At 42.1% G+C, this 25,591-nt stretch overlaps 1 protein-coding gene across 4 annotated transcripts in view; it reads right to left on the bottom strand.

The window, feature by feature from the left end:
• gramd4a (GRAM domain containing 4a) overlaps nucleotides 1–20,716 on the bottom strand; it is a 64,911-nt gene extending 44,195 nt beyond the window's left edge. For all 4 annotated transcript variants that reach the window (XM_049567326.1, XM_049567328.1, XM_049567327.1 and 1 more), the window contains exons 1-3: nucleotides 20,293–20,716; nucleotides 10,273–10,486; nucleotides 1,692–1,812 (exon numbers count right to left, since the gene is read on the bottom strand). In XM_049567326.1, coding sequence (XP_049423283.1) covers nucleotides 1,692–1,812; nucleotides 10,273–10,486; nucleotides 20,293–20,321 — 364 coding nt within the window. In that variant the 5' untranslated portion in view covers nucleotides 20,322–20,716. The remainder of the gene's footprint in view (nucleotides 1–1,691; nucleotides 1,813–10,272; nucleotides 10,487–20,292) is intronic.
• Between the last annotated feature and the right edge of the window lie 4,875 nt (nucleotides 20,717–25,591).

Below are 25,591 nucleotides of genomic sequence, written 5' to 3'. Positions count from 1 at the left end.
TGACAGCCCTAAACTGTCGGTGCAGGTTTAAAAATCGTATTGTTAAAGTACATATTGTTAGTATCCATCTGGAGTAGTGTTTATGTCCATCTGATGAAGTCCAATAGTGACTCTTCCTTTAGCTCTGTTTTGGTCTCCACCGCTTACTCAGAGAAATATCTGGCTCTATTATCAGCTGAATGCTCCACTATGATCACCAGCCTGTCGCCTTGTTGTTACCTATTACATTATTATAGCAGATTGTGTCATGATATTATAGAAAATTGAATTTGAGAGCAAAAACCTAACACAGGCAGGCATTTGATATTTCATGTTGTGGCCGGTAACTTGACAATAGCACTTAAATCCCTGTAGACACGCTACTGCTGGCTGCAAGGTTAGGCAAGGTACAATCAACAAATGAATAAATGAACAGGAAGGTTTGTAGGTTAACTGAGGATGCACTGCCTGCTTCATGGATGCTTCACCTAAGAGTGTGCCCCTCTGGTGTAGCATGGTAAGTTGATTTTTATTGGCTCAGTAGCTGCTTGCTTCCATTAGGTTTCCAGTGTAACTCAAGGGTGCATACAGTTGCACATAAACACACAGCTAGCAAAACAGGATGTTACTGCTGTTACTGCGTATTCTAAATATCAGATTAAACTGTAATCTTAAGACCATTTATTTCCAGTCATCATTTAAAGTAGAGAAAAGTTTGCTATTGTAGAGAGCTTATAGCTGAGCTCTCCTAAATTTTGGAGGTAAGACAGAATAAAACATTGAAATTAACAACAGCCAACATTACAGCAAGCACTGAGGCTGAATAATGTACACAGATACAATCGGGTATTATTATAGCTTTCAAGTTGAGCGGAGCAGCACACTGCTGTTTCATGTAATAAGCCCAACACACCATGGTTATTTTGGACAGCCAGTCTGTTAGAGTCAAGTTGCCCACAGCAACAAAGAGCAATACACAAAACCAACCTCCTGAGAGACCAGAATCCACAGAGCAGAATGATATTAAGAGCTAGTACTGGATGTCATCAAAAGCTGTAAGAGGATCCCTCTCTATAAAAACAACCAAGAGCATGTTCATTGTTACAGTAAATTGATGAGACATCAGTAAGTGCCACCATGGGGTGCTGAGGAAAATTTCATTTCGGCTACAGCTGAGTTTAACCAGAGCCTCTCGACAAACAGAGGAGGCTGCCTGCAACAGGCACAGTTTGGTTTACAATCAGAACAAATGGGAAAGGCAGTGCAGATAAGAAACTCACACGTTCTCCCCCCAATCTTCCTTTCTCCCTCACCACCTACATATTCTGTGTAACCATGAGCTGAGTGCCACAAAATCAGAGCTTTTCTCTGAGAACTGACAAAAGGAATTCGGGGTAATGTGGGAAATCCATAGCTAAAATTAGAGGTAGACGAGGCAGCTTGTGGGAAACTTAAACCAACACCAGTGAAACACACAGAACACTAGACACTAAGATGTTTCATATCACCCGGCACAACTTGAACCAATGGAGCATCAGCAAACATCTGATCAATAAACTCAGCAACGGAGCAAATAGAAAGCGTTTGAGGACACTGAAGATGAATTCTTGAAATACTATCTTGAGGTTTGAATGAGTCTCTGTATATCTGAAGTGCGATCTGAGTGAGTAGCTTCAAAAGAAGACCAGAAAGTGTTGTTTCCGTGTACTCACGTAGGAAATGTTTCTCCAGTAAGGCAATTTCCAGGTGACCTTTGACTTCGTTGAGCCGGTCTGACTCCGACCTCTGGAAGTCCTGGATGGCCGCAGCCATGGTGGGAGACCCCGAACCTGCCTGTGAACACACATACACACACAGTGATGCATACAGAGCATACAAAGATGACCATGCACACACACCCAGGCAAACATTTGATTCACAAGCAAAGACAACAAAAGAAAGCGATGTTTGGTTTTAGAATTACTCGCCAAAAAAATACATACAAGTCAGCACGAGCAGGGATATCCCATGTGATGTAACACGCACATAAACACACAGATTAGCATGGTGCCATGACTCACGCTAACGTTTCCTGTCCCGGTCTAAGTCCAGCTGGAGCGTGATAGGATGAGGAAGACGAAAAAGAGGAGAATCCCCCCCTCTTCCTCACTACAGCAAACACTGATGACTCACACACCCTTATGACTAAGGGCTTTAACTCTGACACACACGGCTAGCAACACAACATGTGTGTAGGTGGACCGGCTGGATGATAATGATTGAGAGGTGACGACTGTGTGAAAGAAGAGAGGAATCAGGGACAGGGTGTGAGGAAAAAAAAGGGTGAGTGGGTGATGGAGGGAGAGGAGAGGAAAGAGCGAGAGCAGGGGAGAGACGGCGGTGCTAGCGGATGATGAGCACTGCAGGTTGAGAATCGCTGCTCGACTACAGCAAGGGTCCTTTAAAAGACTTCTGCCACACACACACACACACACACACACACACAACCACACACACGCTGCAGCAGCTTCTCCCTGACAGCAACCAGCATGGTTTGCGTGTGCCTGCGCAGACACACTGCAATGTCTTCAGCTGATGTGCTCTCTGCAAAGACCGCGAGAGACAGAGAGCGAGGAAGAGAGAGAGAGAGATAGCACAAAACTGACATTGACCTGAAAAAATGTGCTTTGGGAGCGAGCCAGAGCCTAACAAGATAAGCGGGTGGGGAGACATAGAGATGGGGAGATGGAGAGAGTGTCCCTGAATAACGAAGCGCTGCAAAGACAACAAATAAAAGCCTCCTGTAGAAGTGTGTCATGGAGGGGAGAAAGGATGTTGACTGAAAGAGAGACAGGAGGATAAAAGGGAGAGGATGAAGGCGAAAGAGGCAGAGAGACAAAGACGTGAAGGACATGGAGGAGATGAAAGGAGCAGACGGCGGGGAGTGGAAAGAAGTTTTGCTGCATTACAAGCACTCGGCTGCAGCAGTGCTCCTTGGTTTTGTATTTGTCAGCTTCAAATTCAAATGATTTGGTCCAAGGACGGTGCATTACGTGAGCAAACCTTCCTGTTGTTTGATGCGGTCGACATCTCTCAGTCAGTACCTCCTGGTTATCATAAGTGGGTCAAGCCCTGACGTCACCCTGGACGATTATCGGCTGATTAATTATAGTGTTCCCCCCTCTCCCTCTTTCATGTCTGAGGCTGACGTGAGTGCAGGAATCTCACTGTGTCCTGCTGTAAAACCATCTTTTCAATTTCTTCGTCTGTTAAACACTTCATTACTGAGTGCTGTTAAAGCATCAAAGTTGTGGTATCCGTAGCTGCAGCACTTTGCTTACACCCACTCTCAGCCTCTCCATCATGTAGCTGTTAGTTCTGTTTAAGGTGGACATAAGGTCGCTGAGCACAACACACTCCAACTGTGAAACTAATCTTCACTGTCTGGTGAAGAACAGAGGTGCAAACATCTGCATTATATTATGAATTTAAGTTGCAAGCAAGCCACAATCCCCAGCTCTAGTTTTCTGTATTCTCGACACTGTTGAGTAACAGCCTTGACCATTACTTGCCATTTTCAGGATGCCAGCAGGGCCCCTCCCTTGCAACTGTTATCCAGTTGACAGGACTGCTTTCGTAATACTTCTAACCAGGCAAAGAATACTCCCAACTTAGAAATCGCCTTCTCTGCTCCACCATTCTCTGTCTGGCTGAAAGATGTGATGTCCTTTTTGCATATGGAACAGATAAAGTTTAGCTTAGAGGGTCTGGCTGGCACTTTCTAAAGAAGTGGTGATCCTTTGTCTCCTTATTTAATGGTTCATGGTCCTCCTTCTTCCTGCAACTAATGAATATTTTTGTTATCGGTTAATCTGTCATTTATTTTTTCGATTAATCATTAATTGTTTGGTCAATAAGATTTTAGAAAAGATGAAACATGTCTATCTGTGCTTTCCACAACCCATTGATAATTCAATATACGGTCATAGAGTAGAAAAGAAACTAGAAAATATTCACATTTAAGAAGCTGAAATCTGAGAATTTTAACTTTTTTTCTTAAAAAATTAATCAAAACTATTAATTGATTATTAAATTAGTTGGTGATCAATTAATAAACTAACAACTAATTGATTAAGCATTGCAGCTCAACTGCAATGACTGTATTTTACCCAAATTTATTTCATTTATTTTGCCTTTTCGCTTTCTTCTCCTGGCCATCTACTTACTCACCTCTTTGTGAGTATTATTGTATAGGTTTATCACTAGCTATAGCTGTCTTCCCCTTTTAATTATTATAAACTTTTGTTTTTCTGTAATGTGTGTTTTGTGACCTCTAAACCAGTCAGTGTGTTTACTGTTGGCTTCATTTTTTAACTAATTAAAACTAACTAAAAAAAAAAACAAAAAACTAGAAGTACCACCCAACGGCTGTAGGCCTCTACACACCATTCAAGTTCCTCTTACAGTTTACATCCATGTCTGTGAAAACATGGATGTAAGATTAGTGTCACCAATTGGTCAGTATCCCTTGACCTTTTGGATATTAAATGTTATTACTTATATCCTATTGGACATTTGTGTGAAGTTTTTCAAATTAGCGCAAGAATTATTCTTCTGTGGCCGAAAATTTTTTGTGAGGTCACACTAACCTTGACCTTTGACCTTCCACCACCAAATTCTAATCAGTTTATTCTTCAATCCAAGTGGACCTCTGTGTCCACTTGGACACGAGTTCGACTCCAGCCTGCGGCCCTTTGCTGCATGTCATCCCCCCCCCCCCCTCGCCTATCAATTAAAGGCTTAAAAATGTCCAAAAAAGAAAGAATTTCCCTGCAGGTGTTTTGGAGATATCACATTCACAAGAATGGTCACACTGACCTTGACCACCAAAATCTTATCAGTTCATCGTTGAGTCAAGTGAACGTTTATGCCAAATTTGAAAAAATTCCCTTGAGGTGTTCTTGAAATATCATGTTTGCAAGAATGAGGCAGACAAACAGTGACCTTTATCTTTGATCTACGACCACCTAAATTTCATCAGTTCATTGTTGAAGTCCAAGGGGACGTTTGTGCCAAATTTGAAGAATTACCCTCAAAGAGTTCTTGAGATGTTGCGTTCACGAGAAGGGGACAGACGGACAACCTGAAACATAATGCATCCGGCTATGAATTGCCACACCGAAAGAGAGCAACAAAATTAATAGATACATATCTATGTGTAACAGGCCATGACATTTTACTTTACTTTACTCAACATTTTACATCAACAGCAATGTGATTAGAAAAAGTACTGAAAATGTTTCACCAATTTGTATGCACTCATTCTTGCTTTTCAGCTCTAGTTCTATTTAGCTGTGTTAAAAATATTTTATTGTGTCTCCTCTCCTTTCTGCTTCTTTCCAGTAAGCTCTTTCCAGTGAGCCTTTCCTCTCTGTTTGGAGACAGTGAAGATCTCAATGCTGTCTGCCATGTCTTTCTTTGCCTCTTGTTTAGAGACTTGTGCTGACTGATCTCCTTATCCTCCCGCTCACGCTCCTCAGTCATCTGTTGTACTTCTCATCTGATCCTTTCTTCTCCTCAATCCATTCCTCTTCTCTCTGTGTTCAGCCTCTAGGACACTGTCCATGGGTTGCCTCAGCACAGAACTGACACAGAAACGTCTGGTTCATCCTCGAGAACAGCTCTGGGGATCTCACACACTTTTTAAATACTCTTTCTTCCATGTTGTGCTTTTTAGGCCTGCAACCTCCTCATGGGGCTAAATGTGTCTCACAGTAGGAAGGGAAATACAGGAGGTGTGATTTCAAGGCCCTGATCTGCTCATGAACACACGTATCACGAGAGACCTTCTCCTTATTTGGCAGATTGTCAGTCCAGCAGGCTGGTGGTAGTCTTTAATCAGCCATGTCCAATAACTAACAATTTAGAAAGATACCTAGTTTGTCACAGAAAGTGTTATTGCACAATGGACACTGACTACATGGGTGTGCCACTTCTATTTTATAAAATGTGTGAATGTAAAGACGTCAAGACAATCAAGCGTAAAAAAGTTAGTGAAATATGTGATTGTGAATATCAGGCATTTATGGCACAAGATGCTACATTACTACGCTGTCATCAGTAACAGTTTAATTCAGAAAAATAATAAGGATGCACAATATATATAAGGTTGATAAATTATCATCTGACAATGGGAAATTGATATTATTATGCATTATTCTAATTAAGAGATTATAGCTGATAAATTACATCAATAATACAAAGCCAAATTGCTCCCATTGGCTAACCAAAGGCAGCATCTACACACCCCAGCACAGTGTGTGGCAGTACGCTTTTGAGGTGGTTCGCAAGCCTCCAATAAACACATAGAAGAAGCACAAGTGCAGCACATTAACTAGAGAGCCAAACATGTCATTTCAATAGTGTGGACGTCTTTCACTGTCTCTGAGCTAGACAACACGATTATGCCAAAGGTCTGATCCCTGATCACCAGACTCCCCACTAGATCAGCAAACTTCCTGCTGCCGTTTAACAGGTTAGATGCAGTGCTGAAAGACTGTCTCCAGAGCCGCTGTCTTACCAGCAAATGGTCAGTATCTGCCCAGTTAGCACGTGCTAACACAGCAGCAGTGGCTCACATCCAACGCCGAGCCTTTAAACCGTCCAGTCACCAAAAGAGGCTCAACTCTGTGGTTAAACCCATTATTAACTGGTAGGTAACGCTAGCCGTGTCTGATCTGATCCCGTTTGGTTTGGCAGTTGAGTAACTCCGGAATCAGAGCCAAGCCCTCAACAAGGGCACATCTCAAGCCCGTTGTAGACGGGAGGTTCCAGAGATAAAAGCGTATTCCGTTAACGCTTGCAGTGTGCTGCTACAGCTAGCACTGTCACTGGGTGTGTGCAGGCAGATGGTCAGCAACTGCCCCTTGCACAGAGCTCAAACATCTGCAGCAGTAGTTTCCTTGTGTCTCCGCAAGAAGAAGTAGGTACTTTACTTTATGGTTCAATTACTTGTGTATAATATGTTGACGTTGCTGTTTTGACAGATTATGTCAAAGCATTTATTTTCAACTGTTAGGCAAAATGCTCTATGAAAACAAAAGTAAGTGTAGGAAGTTTTTTGACATACTTTACAAGAAGAAACAAATTAACATTTGAAGAGTCAGAACTGTTTCTTGTTTTTGTTGTGTAAAAATAGTGTTGTCAGTAAGATTTGGTTAGGTCAGATAATCCATATTTTCTCACTACATCTTTGCATTTCTAACCCTCTGGTTGTTCTTTTTTTTTAAATACAAAAATGTAAAATAATCTGTTATGTTATCGGCCATGAGAAGCAGGTTATCTGTAAAAAAGATACATATTGTGCATCGCTAAAAAATGTATAAAATGAACCAGCAGGAAATGTGATTCCTCTGCTAATGGTAGAAAGTGCTAACAATGCAGAAGATATCGTGATTACTCTCAACTTGACAGACATCCTGTTCTACTTTCACTTTTATTTTTCTGAGAAACCATGTACCCACCTCCCTACCTAATCTGATTTCCTGTTAACCCTCTGATTCCCTGACTTTTTAAAATGGTGCACAAGCAAAAACTGTGTGTAGAACTCAAGTTAGTTACAGACAGTGGACCAGGGGTGCAATTCTGCAACATTTGCACACTCATTTATTGCCACTTTAAATAAAAATGAAACAGCTAAACAAAAAAAAAAATCCAAAAAATTCAGTTTAGAGTACGCTCAGACCAGACAGGCAACTCATGCCACAGAACAAAAATCAGACACAGGGGTTTCGGCAGCAAGCACCTCAGTAAACCACAACCCTATAAAGCAGCATCAGCTGCAGGGTTGCAATCCACAGCTCTTCATACAGCTAGCTGGCAAAAACTCACATCGTATGTATTCTGGGTAGGACAAAAGTCAAAACCATAAAAAAACAACTTGTGGTTTGACTTCAGTATTCAGTGCGCTTTTGGACTTCTCTGCCATAGGGTTTATCTCTGGCCCTTACTATGAAACTGGAAGAGATAAGAGACTTGATTTTAAATCCTGTGGACATGATGACAGGCTCAAGCATTCATGACCCACTACTGAAAGCACTGACTCCTGCACAGAACGGCAAGTTGAAGAGCTGCTCAGCACTGATGGTTGGTTAAGTGGCTTCTGATCATCATTTTTAATATGTGACAATGCTTTGAGAGATATTTCATATGTAAATGCTCATTAATCATTGTGCAATAATGCCAATAAAGCTGATATTTGTAGGGCTGTAAAACCTAGCAATATCTTAATATCAGGCACTGTCTTGACCTGCATCACATCACACCTGTCTGCAATTCTAAATGTATTTTAGATTTGCTATAGATAATGACTAGATGACACAAAGTATGACATGTGCAGTGAGGCAGCCACCTGATCTTGCAGAAAAGAGGCCACTAAGGTCGTACGCAGTCGTCTGTGCAGTGACTGAACACCATCTGCCCAGTGACATTCTGCCTGTTTAGTATGGATGACACAAGCTAGTTTGTCAAAAAGTCTCAGTGCATGTAGCCCAAGGGCACGCTCTGTCTTCTTTTTAACATATGAGGTAATAAAGGTGAAGTTTAGAGGCAGGTCATGTAATCTGGTCCTGGAGTGTGTCTGGGTGGGCTCCGACGTGCCAGTAGAGTGCTACGCAGGGAAGATGATATTTCAACCATGCAGTGGCAGCTTTAAGATTTTGAATGCAACAGCACGATTGGTGGGAGAGAGACTGCATGTCTCTTGTGTGTCTGTGTTTGTGTGTGTGTTTGTGTGTGTGTGCGTGTGTCACAGCAGGAATGGCAGCTAGCTTGGTCTATTTTGGGGCTACGGAGTGTGACTCATCAGTGCCGTGATGTGGGCGATGCCCTCCCAGTGGGATGGTTCCAACGCAGGCAAACACCAGCACACATGACATACAAACACCAGCCTACAGACACACTTGTGCACACGAGAAGGCTCAGGTGCACACACGCAAACACAGACACATGTTGCACATGCCCACAAAGTGCGCTGAAAGGGACTGCAGTCAGCTAGATTGCTGACAAGTGAAAAAAACTGCCCCCTAACTGATGTCACAGTCTAATGATGTACTCTGTCTCTGAGTACCACTCATTTACCACCTGGCCTTGTGCACTGCAGCTTTCACTGGGATGCAGGAAAACCCACAGAGTACCTCCCATGCAACAGTCATATCAGCTGTCTATTTTAGGAGATCAAAAGAGAGAAAGTGAAAGAGATCCTGGAGCCTTCATTCAGGAAATGATACCATCAAGTGACTAATCTGGTGTTTTTAATGCCTGTATCTTCCTATCAGTGCGAGTGAATGATGATGACGACAATACTGCCGGTTTAGTCACCCACGAGGAAGAGAGAGCTGCAGATTTCATTAAATATGAACAGGATCTAGCATGGGAAGGAGAAATATCAAAACATGATGTGGATTTTTTTTAGTCAAGGCTAGCGTCTTTGTCCTTTCTCAGCATTTCCTCTTCACCCTGTCCATCTCCTCCCCTCCAGACATCTCAGAGTCCAATCTTCCGAGGCTCAGTTCCTGTCCTCTGGCCCCCTTTATCACTTTCTTCGCTTTAATCTTTTCTCTCCCTCCATTTTTCATCCCCTTCCTGCGATCCAATATCTGTTCATCTCAACGCTGCTTTCACTATTTCTGCTCCTGTCTGCTGTCGATTGCCATCTCTATTCCATGTCCCCCATCGGCAAATCTGTATTGCTGTCATCTCCTCCATTTTTCTTTAGTGTAACAACCCCACCCTCCATCAGTCTTCCTTTCCTCTTCAGAGTAATCAAAAACAAGTGGGATTGAACAAAACAACGTATTGTCATTTTTAGCCCTAAACTAAGGGTGCTAAGAAAACATCAAACAGGTGAAACAGCGTCTACTGCATCTCTCCCTCCCTCTGGTTTTTGTGTTTTTCTGGATATGATGCTAGAGTCATGCCGAGGTCAGAGCGTCCTTTTCAGACAGAATAATTCATGAGTACATTAATAAACACCGCCATATGTGTTTGTCCTAGCCCGTCAAGGCTAAATGTGTGTATGTAAGACAAAAGCAAGATAGCCATGTATTCAGTATGACAAATACAGATGCAGACAGATATAAAGATGAAGATAGATAGAATTGAAGGGAAACAGAAACGGAAAAAAAGGAACAGGAAATGAAACTAATCACTTTCTGCTTCCTCCATGAAACTCAATCAACTGCAAATGTGACCATGAGTCAAATGTCCAGCCTAAACACATGCATTCAAGCATGCCTGAGCATGATGAGCACTCACAGGGTCTCGCAGGATCTCCTCTGTGTCGCGCAGAGCTGTCCTGGGCTTCAGCTGCATGTCGTCGCTACATTCGTTGTCGGAGGCGGGCGGCGACTCGGCCAGATCCGGGAAGTCCTCTCTCGTCCTGGGGCCTCGGAAGCGGATCTTGTCCAGGCGCTTTAGCATGGTCAACACCGCGCACCTGGGCTTTACCTTAACATGGCGGACGGCAACCCTGTGGGGACACAAAAGTGCAGGGGCTATTGTTGGTATGGCAGTGCGGTCTTTTTCCTCTTCTTCTTACCTTATCAAAACCTAATACATAGAAAACTAGCAGTAATTACCACCCCCTTTGTCATAAACTGGACTTAAACACAAAGCTTAAGCTAAATCTGAATCAGTAGGTTTTCACATATACTAAATATACTTTGTGTCTTGATACATAACATAGACATAATAAAAGAAAGCGAAATAAAAAAAGTAGTTGGTGCAAAAACTAGAGTAGACATAGCCTAGTCCAGATACAAACCCAGCTGATGGGTGTGTTAGATTTATAGGCATTTGGTCGTAAACTACGCTATTGACAAATTTTATCTGGACCTGATAATGGTGCTGGAGGAAAAACTAAATCCCCAGAGCCATTGCAATTTACTCTTGGGATCGGTGCTGAAATCGTGTCTAAAACAGCCCCAAGCCTGAATTATTAAAGACTTTAGTATTGATAAGCTCTTTATTGGAACATTTTAAGGTTATGATGTAATTTATTATCATGATGCTGACGCTCCTCTCCTCTCTGTGCATCGGGGCCAGCATCCTATACATGCACACACACATTCACACACACAACACAAAGTGAAGCCAGCTTACAGCAGAGCAGAGTCCATGGAGACAAAATGAAGATTACTGGAGTTGACAACAACTGCGCTCGTTACTGTAAGTACGTGACATAAAATGTTCGCGAGCCTAAGGCCAGTGCTTTATCAATACACGTGTTCAACAAGCATAAACATTTAAACATGTAGAGAAGCAATCTTCACTCTGCTCTGTCAGCAGGCTCACACACTGCTGCGATGTTTCACACAGGTGCAGCCCACTAGCTCAGCTAATAGTACATTGTTACAAGCAAGCTAAAACAAAAGCTGTCTGATTGTAGTCCAACTGTTTAGCTTAGTTTGCCACAAATCTTAAAATTTACCGGCTGTACCTGTAGGCAGTGAATCACCTCAGCAGCAGAGGGAGGAGGACAGAGGACAGTTGGAAAGACTGATGCTGACGGATCTGCAATTTGTTAGGTATTTCAGTCTGAACCAAAGTTTGTTTCTCAGTATCAACATTTGTAAAGGCAATCAGAAGTTACAGGACATCTACACCCTTTTTAATTTCCCTATCTGCCCTTAGAAAATTTTCCCCAAAGTAACATATGACATAACAAACACCAACCTCTTGCCTTTTATTGAAGCTCTAACCACGCCAGTGTTTGCGTTTCTCTCTCCCCTTCTGCCTACACAAAAAGATGGAACCAGTAACCCTGTTAGCGCCATGACGACCACATCCTCTCACTCCTCTGCCAAACAGTTGACAGCAGCAGATCTGCTGACCTCATTTATTGATTTCATTTCCATGGCGGGAGCAGTGGCAGTGGTTGCGAGAGGCTGTGAAAGGCTTACTGCTGGTGTTATGGTATCAAGGGCCAAGGTGTAATGATGGCAGATTGAACAGGGGGGCTGTTTGTGTCATCATAGACAGTCACAGGAGTCGAGATACTGCAGCATTTGCTCTGCATTCAGCAGCGGTAGCCTGACACTGCAGTACAATTAATCCCACCAATAGAAACAAAATACAGACAGGATTTATGACCTCATTAATGCCCACCAGAAGTGAGCCAATATAAGCCAACTACAGTACAATTGTGCTATAGTTCATAATCAGCATCGAAATGAGGGCCATTTTTAAACAACAACAGGTGCTAAACTGTCACTGGCAACACACCGATCCCCTCACTGCTACTAGTTCACAAATGTCCTATTGGCCTATTAAACTCTGGCTGCACCCAAAGTGTTGACTTTCCAGCCACCACCTCCAATAAGTCCTTTCTTTGAATGAGAAATGCTGACTGAACGAGACAGTAGTGAGGTTCCTGTTGTCCTAGTCTACGAAGAGGTCATTCATCTTTATAGAGTGGATATGACCGACTGGTATATGTCAACAAATTGTCACAACAATCTGTCATCCTTTCCAGTAGCCGAGCACGGAGCAACACAACATGCAGTCAAGATGATGAATGTGATGATTTTTGACTGCTGTGACTTGTCATTTAGGAAGGGATTAAGTGTAACTCTTCTTGGTGTAATCCTCAGAGATTACTTAATCTGTTTGAGCGGATGAGTAACTGTCACACTTCGAAGATGGTTAACTGACTGACAAGCTGTCAGACAGGTTTTTTGTGAATGATTGGCTAACTGATAAGCCGACTGGCATGTTGTCGGACTTGCCGCTTCATATTCACTCCATTTCTAAAAACTCTGAAGACTGTTGACCTGCAACTAAGACATTCCAGGCCTGGTTTTCTCGATAACTACGCAATAATCTTGGATATTAGGCTAAATTAATGACTGAAAAGAAAGTTACGGACCCAATGTCTTTCATATCATGTAAATATTGAAAAAAGGTACGTCTCAAATCCCTTGTTTGATCAATCATTACTCCTTGATCTTTGCGGGAACAGGAAATTATTCCGGTCCACCATCATGAAATACGCTCTGTTCTGCCCCTTAACTTCCTGTTAATCACAATGGTTACTAGTACTGTCAAAAACATTGATTCTGATTGATCTATTGATTCTAAATACTAAAATAATATTTCATTGGTCGCTTAGTCGCAGGGAAAAAAAACCCCAAAAGAACGTGAAACTCTATTAGGAGTTGTGCCTTATCAAAATAAATCTACACCTATATGACTGGATCATTTGGGAATTTAATTTGAAAGGACAGACACAGGAAGTGGCCCGCTCAGCAGTCAGACAGGAGTCACGTTACAAACCAATCTTCTGTAAATATTCAGTCTGATGAATATGGAAAAGTTGATCATGTTAGTGCAGGGCTCCCCAGAGCCTTACATCTATCCCACTGTTGATAGGCCTCCACAGTTATGAAAAGCGTCTAGAAGAAGATCAGCTCTGCACTCATGTAAATAGGCTATATGATGCTTGTTAAGGTTGCTTAGAAACCCCTGACACAACCATCGTTTCTAGGCGAGTAAAAACGCAGCATGTGTACAGCCCCTAATTTCCAGGGCTGGTACCTGCAGTTATTCCACAGGCTAGTTAATAACATGTTGGGCAGGAAATCCAAAGTGTGGGATCATTTTGAGAAGGTGAAGGACGAACCCAAAGTGATATGTAAACTCATCTTCATTGGTCGACTACAAACATGACGTATGATCTGAAACATGTCAGTAGCTACATGCCCATTAGCCACTTAGCACAATCATTACTGCTTTGCTGACAGCGTCATTAACAGGCGGCTCGCTCAGTGTGTGACGTGCACTTGTAGATAAAATATAGGCCTATATTAATGAAGGTTCGTTAGTACGGTTTTGTATTTCTCTGTAATGTAGCACAGTGTTAACAATGTTACTGATACTATTCTTTCTCACACCTTCAAATCAAACCAATGTGTTGCCCCACCCAAAATATATAATTGAATAATAAAATAAATATCATAAACATGCAGGCAACTTGTCGACTAATGGCCCTAAATGACGACTATTGGTTGACTAGGAAAATTCTTCACCTGAGCCTCCCTCGGCATATGGGTGAGTAGATAATGGCTCAATTTTCATTTTTGGGTGCACTATCCCATTTAGGCTGTATTAAGGGCTTGCTCCACTGCACACATTAGACCATGAACATCAGAACAGGAAAGCACAAAGAGATAATGATCTAGGGGCGTCACACATTCACACATTATTCTTACCATATGCTGGATTATTACATTTACAAGCAGAACATCAATAAATGAAGACACAAATAACAATTTTATGGGGGAAAACAAAACACACACAGACTAATATTTCATATTGTTTTGTCATGTGGGAGGACCTCAGTGACAAGCAAAATAAATACAGCAGCGGCAGTAACTCATTCGTTCTTATTACTCACTGGACAGATCTTCACATTATCTGTGTAGGAGGGACTAAGAGGCGAGGAAACGGAGAAAGTACAAATATTGCATTTCGTCATGTAGACAACCCAGCCCCATGCGCACATTTCAGTGGAAATTACAGAGGTGACTGGTGGGTTGACCTTTTCTCCATGAGGGGTGAGTGGAAACATGGTGAGTGGCAGCTCGATAAACACCCCCCTCCTCTTCTCAAGACACCTGTCACTATGAAATGTGTTCTCACAATAACCACCTGAACCTGCCTGCTTGGTGCTACAGCTCAGTGAGCAACTGGTCAGCTCAAACTACCTACAGCTACCTTCCATAAAATCAATCCATAACAATACTGACTAATGAAAGCATCAGATGCACATATATGAATTCAAAAAACACCCAAGAATTTGACATTTTCATTCAGAGTTCCTTTGAAAAACACAATGCATAAATCACATCTTATTCAGTCTGTAAGTAAATGCTAACATTTATGAAACACAGCCCTAATTTGTACGAGCTGAGATCTTATTAAAAAGCACATTACATGTTCCTTTGCTATTCCTCGCCTCCATTCACTGCGGTGTTCCTCAGGCTACGTTTTCTTATTTATTTCCTTTTTGAAGGATTTCTTTCTCCAGCCCAGAGGCAGTTTCAACCACATCATCATCTTAAATGGGAGGATGAAACGATGAAAAGAGAGGACAGGAGGAGGAGGAGGAGGAGGAGGAAGAAGAAGGGGCTTCAGCTCAAGGTCTGATCACTATGTGAATGTTACTGTGGGAATACACACAAACGAGCCTTCGTGATACATTTGCTCAGTGATACACAACACAAAGACACTTCCATCCACTAACCATAAATCATGCTAACACACCAAGTCGGGGAGAGGCTGGTGCAACAAAGAGGAGGCAAAGATACACACACTAATGCACATAAACTAAAATGACAGTATAGCAACACACACACAGACCTGTTTTTTTATTACTGCATATTAGTTAAGGGTGAGTAGCTCAACAAGCCCAGTGGGTGTTCACTGTACAAGCTTCAGTATACTGTTTGTGTGTGTGTGTACGCTTACGTCTGTCTGAGTAATCTCCTGCTAATGACCCGTAGTAGCTTGAGGTTACTCTTGGTCACACAGGTCACACTCACTGCAACAGCCAATCGCTGTCATTCATGGATATCAGGCTGTAAGAGGCAGACTGACGCCCTTTGTCCTACATTCGTGCTTCTCAATTTTGTAAAAAGGGAAAATCATGTGAAGAATCTTCAAATACTGCAACTATAGTTTCTACTAGAGCTGAAATGACAAGTTGATTGACAGAAGTTAAATCGACAACTATTTTAATAATAACTTTATCATGATATAACATTGAAATGAATAAAATTTGAGGATTTGTCACTTTTATCTTATGTTTTGTATCACTGGGAATTTCGGTTTTGAACAATAGGTCATTCCTAACGTCTACACTTAAAACTAGGGAGTCGGGACATCAACAATTAACCATTATTCGTTTGACCACCATGAATATTTTTGACTAGTTACGCATTTCAGTCTATAGGTTCATTTTGGTAGTCTTAAGTTTACTGCACTGTGCACCTTCAGGTCTGATGCGAGCTAGGTGGCGGCACCGCTCATTCCGCGATTACTGCTAGCAAAACTATACTCCTGCCAGGTCACTCAATTTTGAGTCACAAACCTCCTTTAGCATTGTTATCTATGTTATAACTGTTAGCTCTGTTAGCACGGTTAGCACTGTCAAAGGGACAAGTGGTGCTAGCATAATTAACAATGCTAAAGGGGGTTTGCGGGTAAGTATGAAGCCACTAACTCATCTAGGCTACCTGGGGGAAGCCCAGCAGGATAGCTAACATTTCCACAGCAACGCCATCTCGGTCAGCATTACCAGCAGTAATTGCAGGATTAGCAGCGTAGCTAGGTAGCTTCCAGCTAGCTTCCTGGTGGTGTGCAGTGCAAAGCGACCAAGCCTGACGATGGCTAACCAGTGGAGACCAGAGGGTGGGCAGTGGACTTTATGTTTCCAGATGTTAACGCAGCTAGCCAGCTGTCAAAATATTAAAATTTCACCCCCGCTACATGGCTAGCCCTTTGAAATGCTATGCTAAAGCTCAATGAGTCAATGGCGTGCCAGACTAACAGGATGGACCACTTGTATTTCACATCATTTTGCTTTTTTTTCCATAAAAAATTAATTTCTTATTTAATAGTTATTGGTTAATGGGTGTTGGGCTAAAGCAAAATGAACAAAAACTGACATCCATAAAATGCAATACAAAACTGTCATTAAAGACACATGCATTTAAAATATCCGTTGTTGATCAATAAACTTCAAGATACAAGATGTTCAATAATGTTGTTAAAATGAATTAAAATCAATATAGTTAAGGGAGTGTGATCACAGCAGGGCTGCAACTAACGATAATTTTTGTTATTGATTAATCTAGCAACTACTTTTTTAATAATTAATTAATCCTTTGGTCATATCGGCAAATAGCTTCATCACAAGTTTCCACAGCCCATGGTGAGATGTCCTGTTTTGTACGACCAACAACCCTGAACTCCAAAGAAATTCAGTATACTATAATAAGAGCGAAATAAGGAATCATTTAAGAGGCACCGTGTATTTTCCAAATTGTGCTGAAAAATAGTTGATGATTCATTTTTGGTCCATGAATTTATTGATTACCCGACTCTTTTTGCCCTCTAGCACCTTGTAAAGTAATTCCGTTTCTAGCCCAGCAGCCCTACAGTATTCACAACGCTACACTGATCACAAGCCAAGATTGCAAGTATAGCATACACTGTTTTCAGATATACAGTGTATCCTTGTTGTAGGAAACCACAATGCATTTTTCATGAGTGCTATTACAGGCCTCACATTCTTTAATGTATTAGCGTCAGGGCATGGCTATTTCCATCGGAGCATCAATTTGTTGGGCTAATAACGTAAATTGAATGGCAGTGTAATAAACCTTAATGCTCCCAGCTGCACACAAACACACTCATCTTACTCTAATAACTATTCAGGTGAATGGCCTTCCTATCACCCCTGGTTATCTGCACTGATAAGAGTACACTGGCATGGTATAGCCACATGAGACACGAGTATCTCTTTCTACAATTACGTCCTATATAACTGCTGCCCATCAGCCATGCATGAAAGGAAGGGGGGTCAGTGGAAACAACCGCATACTGTAGTGTACTGTACTGTTGAGTACAATGCAGGCAAGAGCACTCGCACAAGTAGGCCACTTTCTGTATTTTCTGGGACATTAGGCAGCCAGGTTTTGTTTTCAAATGACAGAAAGTTCACAATAACAGCTTGTTAGCTGGAAATGCCACAGTGTAGTGTTTCCGCTTTGGTGACTGATGCAAACCTCATTTCCTTTTGCAATTGCTCCAACTCTAAAGTGCTGTATAAACCCATGTAAGGCCATCCTGCCATCATCATCTGTGGTGCTTGGTTTCTGCAGAAACAACAGGAGGCTCACCTGTAGAGCTAATCTTAACTTCGACAAGTTTCTTAAGACAATGCGAGACGGAGAGAGAGATTATCATGACTTGTAGATATCCCATTTGCCAGAATTAACCAGAATGCACCAAGGAGTCGCTCGAACTTTTGTTCAGCTCCTGCATTCATAGTGAAAAGACAGGCAACAGATGGTCAGAGGAAAAAAAGCATCAGGCTACTGCCATGCTGAATAACAACTGCCTGTAGTAAAACAAAGTATGCTGCCAGTTGCTGTTCCAACTTAGAAGACAAAACAATACTATTTTCTAATTAACCCAGGCAACTTTTGTATCACCTCAGCAACCAAGCTGCCTCATAAACACACTCACAAAGTATCCACATCCTTATTAAGTTGGAACACAAGCCTCAATCTGCATGCACAATGTTTCTGTAAATGTTTTCATCAAGCCTCGCATTTTTAATTTGATGTCAACCCTGGGGATGGAGCGGGAGGAAGGGAGGAGAGTGCAGATATGAGGACTTTAATTAGACCTATTAGACATATTCTGCTCTGTTTATAGTTGAAGGCTAGACGAGGGTTGTGCTCGAGTCCCAGTCAACAGATTAGGAGATAAGAACAATAACGACATGGTAGGAACAAGAAGAATGCACTAGCTTTTATCTAGCCCACTAATGCAACCCTCTGGGCGATGTGTAGTTGGCTGAACAAGGATAAAAGTCAGTTATAGCGTGCATTTTTCAAAGCCAACATCATGTCCGAGGTATTTTTTCCTGTCTGTGCAGCTTTGGAATGGTTAGTTTGTGTTTTTACACAAGTCAGGTGCACAATGTGCCTGGCGCTAATGTTGTTATAAACACAATTGATGTGCAAATTATGACAAAAAACAGATGATTTGTCCTTTTTCTCTTTCTTCCACATTTCATCTTCGTTCTGAGGCATAATAGAATTGTCATGGGCTCTTTTTAAAAAACGCCAGAGTACATCACTACTCTTAAAGTCGTAATTATCCTGCGGAGACAGTACCAGCATGCCCTTGTGGTGCATTCAAGGCTGGATCAAGATGATGTTTTCAAAACAGCTTTCCCAGGTTTTGAAAAGAATGATATAAATTCAGTGCCTCCTGGATTAGGGAACAGCCCGACCTTGATGCCTGTCTCTCTCAGTCTCTGTCTCTCTCAATTTGTCATGTGGATTACTGTAAATTTATAATGTTGATCTGCTCCATACACCCGACATCCATTGCACGTCTGTCCATCCTAGAAGAGGGATCCCTCCTCAGTTGCTCTTCCTAAGGTTTCTACCATTTTCCCTGTTAAAGGGTTATTACTTATTAGCTGTGAGGGTCCAGGGACAGAGTGATGTTGTATGCTGTAAAACCCTCTGAGGCAAATTGTGATTTGTGATATTGTGCTTTATCAATAAAATTGAATTGACCAGAAGTGGCGAGGTGAAGTTTACTCACACACACTGCCTTCAATGCACCATCCCTCCTACTCTACTGCTATTATTTCACCATGCAGTTATATAAACAAGGATATAATCAATCAATACTTCCTTAACGATCTGTCAATCTGCCCTCTGTGTCTGAAATCAGATGAACAATGGGGACAAAGTGACACCAATTGGCGGGGTCAATCCAGGACAAGAAACCAACACTTGACCTCACTTCCCCACTGACAGAAATGGGGAATTAATTTTAATTTTCACAGCACCTTTTTAGGACAGCGCTATCAACTCTCAGATATCGGAGCTTGTAGGTGTCAGTGAACACACCACACTTGTACTTTTCAAATCAGTATGCGCCTTCAGGTGCATTATGTAACTTTGACATGAATGTAAAATAACGGTTAATGTCGGTCACTGACTGTGATCGATTTTAGGTTTCACGTCTACATGAATGAAAAGCTGGCCAAGTGTATGCGCAAATATCATTAAAATATTAACATAAAGCAGCTAGGCTATATAATATGTATGTGAAATGGTTATTATGGGGTGTTTAAGTGCGGAAAACTCGATAAAAAAAAAGCACCAATGGGCGTTACTAATAACATTGAACTAGCAGCGGACGACCGTTAGACTTTGATGTTCACGACTCCCTCCAGTTTAGCGTTAGCTAGGCCAAACGGCACTGTTGAATTCACATTATGTTTAGCGACTGAATTAAACGCTATGAAGTTAGCTAGGCCTCGAGTTTAACTGTTAATAACCCCCACAAACGGTCGGACATTTTCTCACATCTGTAACATACACAGCGTGAGAGCTCACTAATCCGCATTTTGGATGACCCCGACGAAACAGTGAGACAGGCGGGTGAGATTAAACAATACCCTAACAATTCTTCCCTAACAATAGGTATTTTAAGAAGAATATAAAAGGGGGGAACAAGTCTTACCCAGCACGTAAATCGTAGCAAAGTTTCATGAACACTGAGATTCCCTGTAGTCTGCTTTATCCTTCAGTACACCTGCTGCTCAGGACGTCCAAATTAGCGCCAGTCTCACGGCGAGAGCTGCTCACTTGGTCCATCCATCCCAGCGATATCCGCTTGTTTCTCTCCGCCGACTAAATAGCGTCTGTGTGGAGCGGTTAAGCAGAGAAACACTGAGAGGAGAAAAAAATACCAGTTGCGTCTCCCCCCTCCTCCTCCTGTCTGGTGAGAGCTGCCCTGACCAGCACCGTTATGGCCCGGAGCTTGCAGATACTAGCTCGCCTCCGTCTCTTGTTGATTTCGCAGAAACGGGCAGGGAGCAGGGCCGAGCCGAGGAAATTTCGTCAGTGTTCGGTGCCGTGTTCTTAAAGGGGCCGTCAGCGGTGAGTGATGCTGGAGAGGCAGCAGCACGGAAACACAGCCGCCTCCTACCACCGCCCTGTGGCTGCAATATGCACAGTGAATTATAAAACACGTGGGTAAACAATGGCCTCATTATAATGTCATTGAGCATTACTGTAAATTACCCAGTGGACTCATAATATGATCACTGTCCTGTTCCATCTGCCTCTTATTTTGCCTCCATCTCCTCTGTTCAAGCATATTAAAATGCTTGAATGCAAAGGCAATGAGGAAATAATCCATTAGCAGCACAAATTTTAAAGGGGGGTTCCTGGGGTCCACCTAATTTCTAGCATCCTGGTGAATTTTTAAAGGGGAACATCGCCTAAATTAAGGGTGTCTTCAGCCCTCTAAACCAGGGGTGTCAAACATATGGCCCGGGGGCCAGAACCAGCCCACCAAAGGGTCCAATCAGGCCCACTGGATACTTTGCACACTCAACAGTAGTGTTGAGTGTGCAAAGTATCCAGTGGGCCTGGCAATGTAGGCAATGTAAAAATACCCCGTTAGCAGGGCCGTAAACACCAATTTAAAATGGAGGGTTCTTGGGGTCTGCATAATTTCTAGCATTCTGGTGATTTTTTTAAGGGGAACACCACATAAATTGAGGCCTTGTTTACACGGACGGCGATACAAATAATTTATCCCTTATAAAAAAAAAAAAAAATCCGGGTTTACACGATCAGTTTTGAAAACGATATCCCTGCTGCAATTAGCATGCCAGGCCAGTAGGTGGCGATACACAATATGTCAAACACCATAGAAGAACATTCTGTACATGCACAGTGATTTGTTTTCCTCCTGGCGCTAGTGATAAAAACAATGATAAACTACATTTTAACCTTACGTAGCATAGTTAGCTGCTATGCACTTACTAATAATGGGCACAGCAGATGTCCTTGTGCGCCAGTGTAGCGGTGATGTTGATGCAGCAGTGCTAAATTCATTTGTAAGCTTGTGAGTCCCAGAAGTGCTAACAAAACGTAAACAACATATCCGCCATTGTTGTTGTGGTTACCGCGCGCCTAATGGGCAAGCGCAAACTGGGTTGCAACGTCATCGTTTTCTAAAATCTCCGTCTATTCCGTTTACACGTCTCCACAGAAACGATTATTTTTTTTTTACAAACTTTCACTTTGGAAGCCGTTTTTGAAAATCTGTAAATGATAGTGGCAAACGCAAAGATAAACCCGTTTTCAGAAATATACGGGACTGTATAAACAGGCCCTAAGTAAAGGGTGTTTTCACACTTGGTCTTTTTCAGCCCTCTAAACGGACTCAGAGCGGTGACTCAGCATTTTTTTGCACATATGTGAATACTCCAAGAGAACTCAGACCCCTCTGAAGTCCCCTCACTTCAAGTCCAGAGTGCGGTTCGCTTAACCTGTGCACTGTGAACACAAAGTACTCTTGGTTCACTTTGCTCTTTGCCATGTATTTAGCCCTCTAGATCAGTGGTTCTCAACTGGTATAGCCACAGGGTCCAGATTTCTCCTTCGTCAAGAGCTCTAGTTTGCTGTCTCTGTCAAGCACCTGTCCGATATCCGATAATCATTCACTCTACAGCAGGAAACAAAGCACTTCAAAGTAAAAGCTCTGTGCTAGAAATGCACTGTAATTCAAAATAAAGAGTGTTTGAAAGAAACTTGACATGTTTGCAAGTCACTTGCGGTCCATTCACAATGGACCCATGACCCACTCTTAGACTGCGACCCGCCTGTTGGGAACAACTGCTCTAGGTCACATGCTATTGCAATGGGACGCCAGGAAAAACAGACGAAACCACGTTGGTCTACCTGTAACACTTGCAAGGACGCAGGACAAGGAGTGGTTTGGTCCATGGAAGATTCTGCACATCTCCAGATGTGGAGTGTTGAATACATCAAACGGCAACAGTCTACAGCACACAAACGCTAAGGTTTTCCTCCAATGTCAAGTTCATCTGAAAGTGAGGGGCTTCATAACCACACTGCAGTGCCTGTTCGGAGTTCACTTTCAGATGAACTGACAATATGAACACAAAAAGGACTGAGTCCCTTTTTCTGTTGGTCCACTTTTTGGTCCACTTTAAGAGGACTGGGTTTGGTTTGTTTTAAAAGGACTATATGGACACCCTCAGAGTTCCAATATGTAATTTCATGGTCTAGGAAAGTTCAATCAATAGCTGTGAACATGAACTGCTTTTGTTCATTTGGCTCGGGGCTCATTGCTCAAAATACACTATGTGTGGCCCACCACACAATGTTGATTAATCAAGCAGGATTACTTCACATTTTTCCTGTTCATCTATTGATGGCAGGACTATCACACAGTTTGTAGACATGCACCAAGTATGAACTACACAGGCAGAACTGATGTGTTTTCATAAACAGCACACGAACGGTTACCTAACAGCAGACGGCTGGGTAGCAGACATGGCCACAGCAAAGAAGCGTAAAATCAACTCTAAGGGCACCGCTTTAGGGGGCAGTAGAAAGTTGAATACTTTCTCACTGAAAGATGAAACAGTTGCATTTGTCTCATTTGTGTGGGATTTTTTTTTTTTAATAAAACGTTTGATGCGAGAAGCAGCTAGCCCCGAGGCATTTTCACAATATCTGATCTGGCTCCCATTCAAAAAACTTTGGACATCCCTGGCATAAAATCTGGAGCTGCTCCACTGACAATGAAGGAAAGCCCGATTTTGTAGACCCACAGAATGATTGTCTTTTTTTTGTATAGCCAAATGATCTTTATTCTATTGTAGTGTTCTTAGTTCTGAAACAGGAAATGTACTCGTAATATCCATTACCTTGGAGATAAAAGAAAAACACCAAAACGTCAAAGCCCATTCCTGTAAAGGTCATTTTATTATTTGGATGGTTCATTGTTAGATGTGCAAATTTCTGTGATTCAAGTTAAATTTAAAATGGAACAATTCTCAAAAGGAACTCCCTCTGAAAGTCAAGACGTATAACGAAATTCTAACCTAACTAACCTTGCATCTGTTTTTCTGTCATTTGTACTAGGTTACATAGTTTTCCCCACAAACTTCCTATCATTTCAAGAGGATACTACAGTCTGGTCAATAAAAGTGTTGCCACTTTATTTGCCTTTTCACACTTCCAGGAATCAGCGTCAGCCCAAACTAGGCTAAGATTCTGGATGAATAATGCCCCAGAATCGGACCAAATAAACTGTCCCAATTCCAGCTTCCGACATTGCCATCACTGGGCCGTTATAAAAGAAATTCATGACTCAGCTTCAGCCCAAACTCAGCTCGCTGAAAGAAATAAGTCGGCCAGATCTGACTGTCCAACTCAGCTAAGACTCGGGGTGAATGACGCCCTGAATAAACTGGCCCGATTCCAGCTGCTGACACTGCCGTCACTGGGCAGGGTCTAAAAGTGCTGAAATTAGCATAAAAATATTTAACTTTTTAACTGTATAATATAAACTGCTCAAGGTTGCTAAGTACCCGAAGGTTCCAGAAAAAATAAAGAGGGAATGACCTCATTGTCCTCAGCGGTAGTTCTGGCCCTGACTCTGACAGACCTGTTTAAATAGCAGTTTACAGTACTATCATCTAAACTCATTCTTGTACTTGATTGTTTCTGTTTTAGAAGAGTCATCACTTACTATGACCTTATAACTGATGATCTAACCCTAAATAACAAATTGTGTCAGTCTAAACAAGTAGGTAAAATGTATTAGTCAAGTTTAAAGGTTCCTCCCTCATCTGTATTTGGCCTCCTAAAAAGTCTACTGAAGGTTAATGTCTAAAATATGTCAATGAGTTTAAGTAGGCTGAATAGGTAAATGGGACTTTATTATTCCTGCAAATCAAGTCACCCACAAATCCTGACAATAGAATTTAAATGTGAAAAACATGACCATTTCTGAAGTGCTTACCTTTGCATGTTGGTTTTGTCTGTCCGGGAGATTCTTCTTGCCTTCTGAAAGTAACAGAATCCAGGAATCTTCACAGAAGTCCCACTTATCCCTCAATTTCAGCAATCGTGTTTCAGAGTGATGAAGTCGTCTTGAGATAATGTGATTCCTCCGACAGTCCTCTAGTCACTGTACTTACAGTGCGATGAGTTCGGGATCAAATGGACAAAGAAGAAGAGGGGGTTTGAAGGACCGGAGAGTGCAATGGGTGGAAAGTGACAGAGAAAGTGAAACAGGAGTCAACTGACTCCTGACCCCTGAGATGAGACCATAGATTACGGGGAAGTAATCACAAGTGCTCTCTATGTATGGAGTCAGACTACCAATGAGGCCAGTGGGGATCGGTGTAGTCTTGTCCTCAATGGAGCTTTGGCCTGGTTGTCCTGCGGCTGTCACATCGTCACCTCCTCCTCTTCCTCACAAACACACTGTCTGTGAGCAGCCTGCAATGCAAGTCAACATGTTATCACAAAGAGGATCAGACTTTCCAGGGTTGCCATGATTTCTTTCTGCCATAGGTTGATTTCAGCATTTAAAAACATGAAAAAAAAACTTACCGTCTCCCAGGTGCGTCTTCTGTTGGCGGGAAATCCATGTTTGTGAGGTTTTAGTTGCTACTGAAGACTAAAGAGAGGCAGTGCAACTTTAGCCTGCCTTCACATTTGTCTAGGCAAATGTGGAGGCACTGACAGAGAGGACTTTCCATGTCCAATTCATTAGCACTGCAGACCTTTAGAGAACAGAAAAGGGACATTTAGTCCATTAGAGACGTTTCTTATGGTACAATGTTTGCAGTACTTATCAGAAAATATGAAAAGCTGCAATGAAACTGTAAAAACCGAGATTCACTGTTACCACACATTGGAATACTATCTACTGTAGCTATCATTCCACATTAATGCAGAGTGCTATCTAAAGAACTGCAGGGCAC

This window comes from Epinephelus fuscoguttatus, linkage group LG22 (genome assembly GCF_011397635.1).
Source record: "Epinephelus fuscoguttatus linkage group LG22, E.fuscoguttatus.final_Chr_v1".
Classification (NCBI taxonomy): Eukaryota; Metazoa; Chordata; class Actinopteri; order Perciformes; family Serranidae; genus Epinephelus; species Epinephelus fuscoguttatus.
Note: the sequence above shows the minus strand (reverse complement) of the source record. Positions and strands in the feature narration are given on the sequence as shown.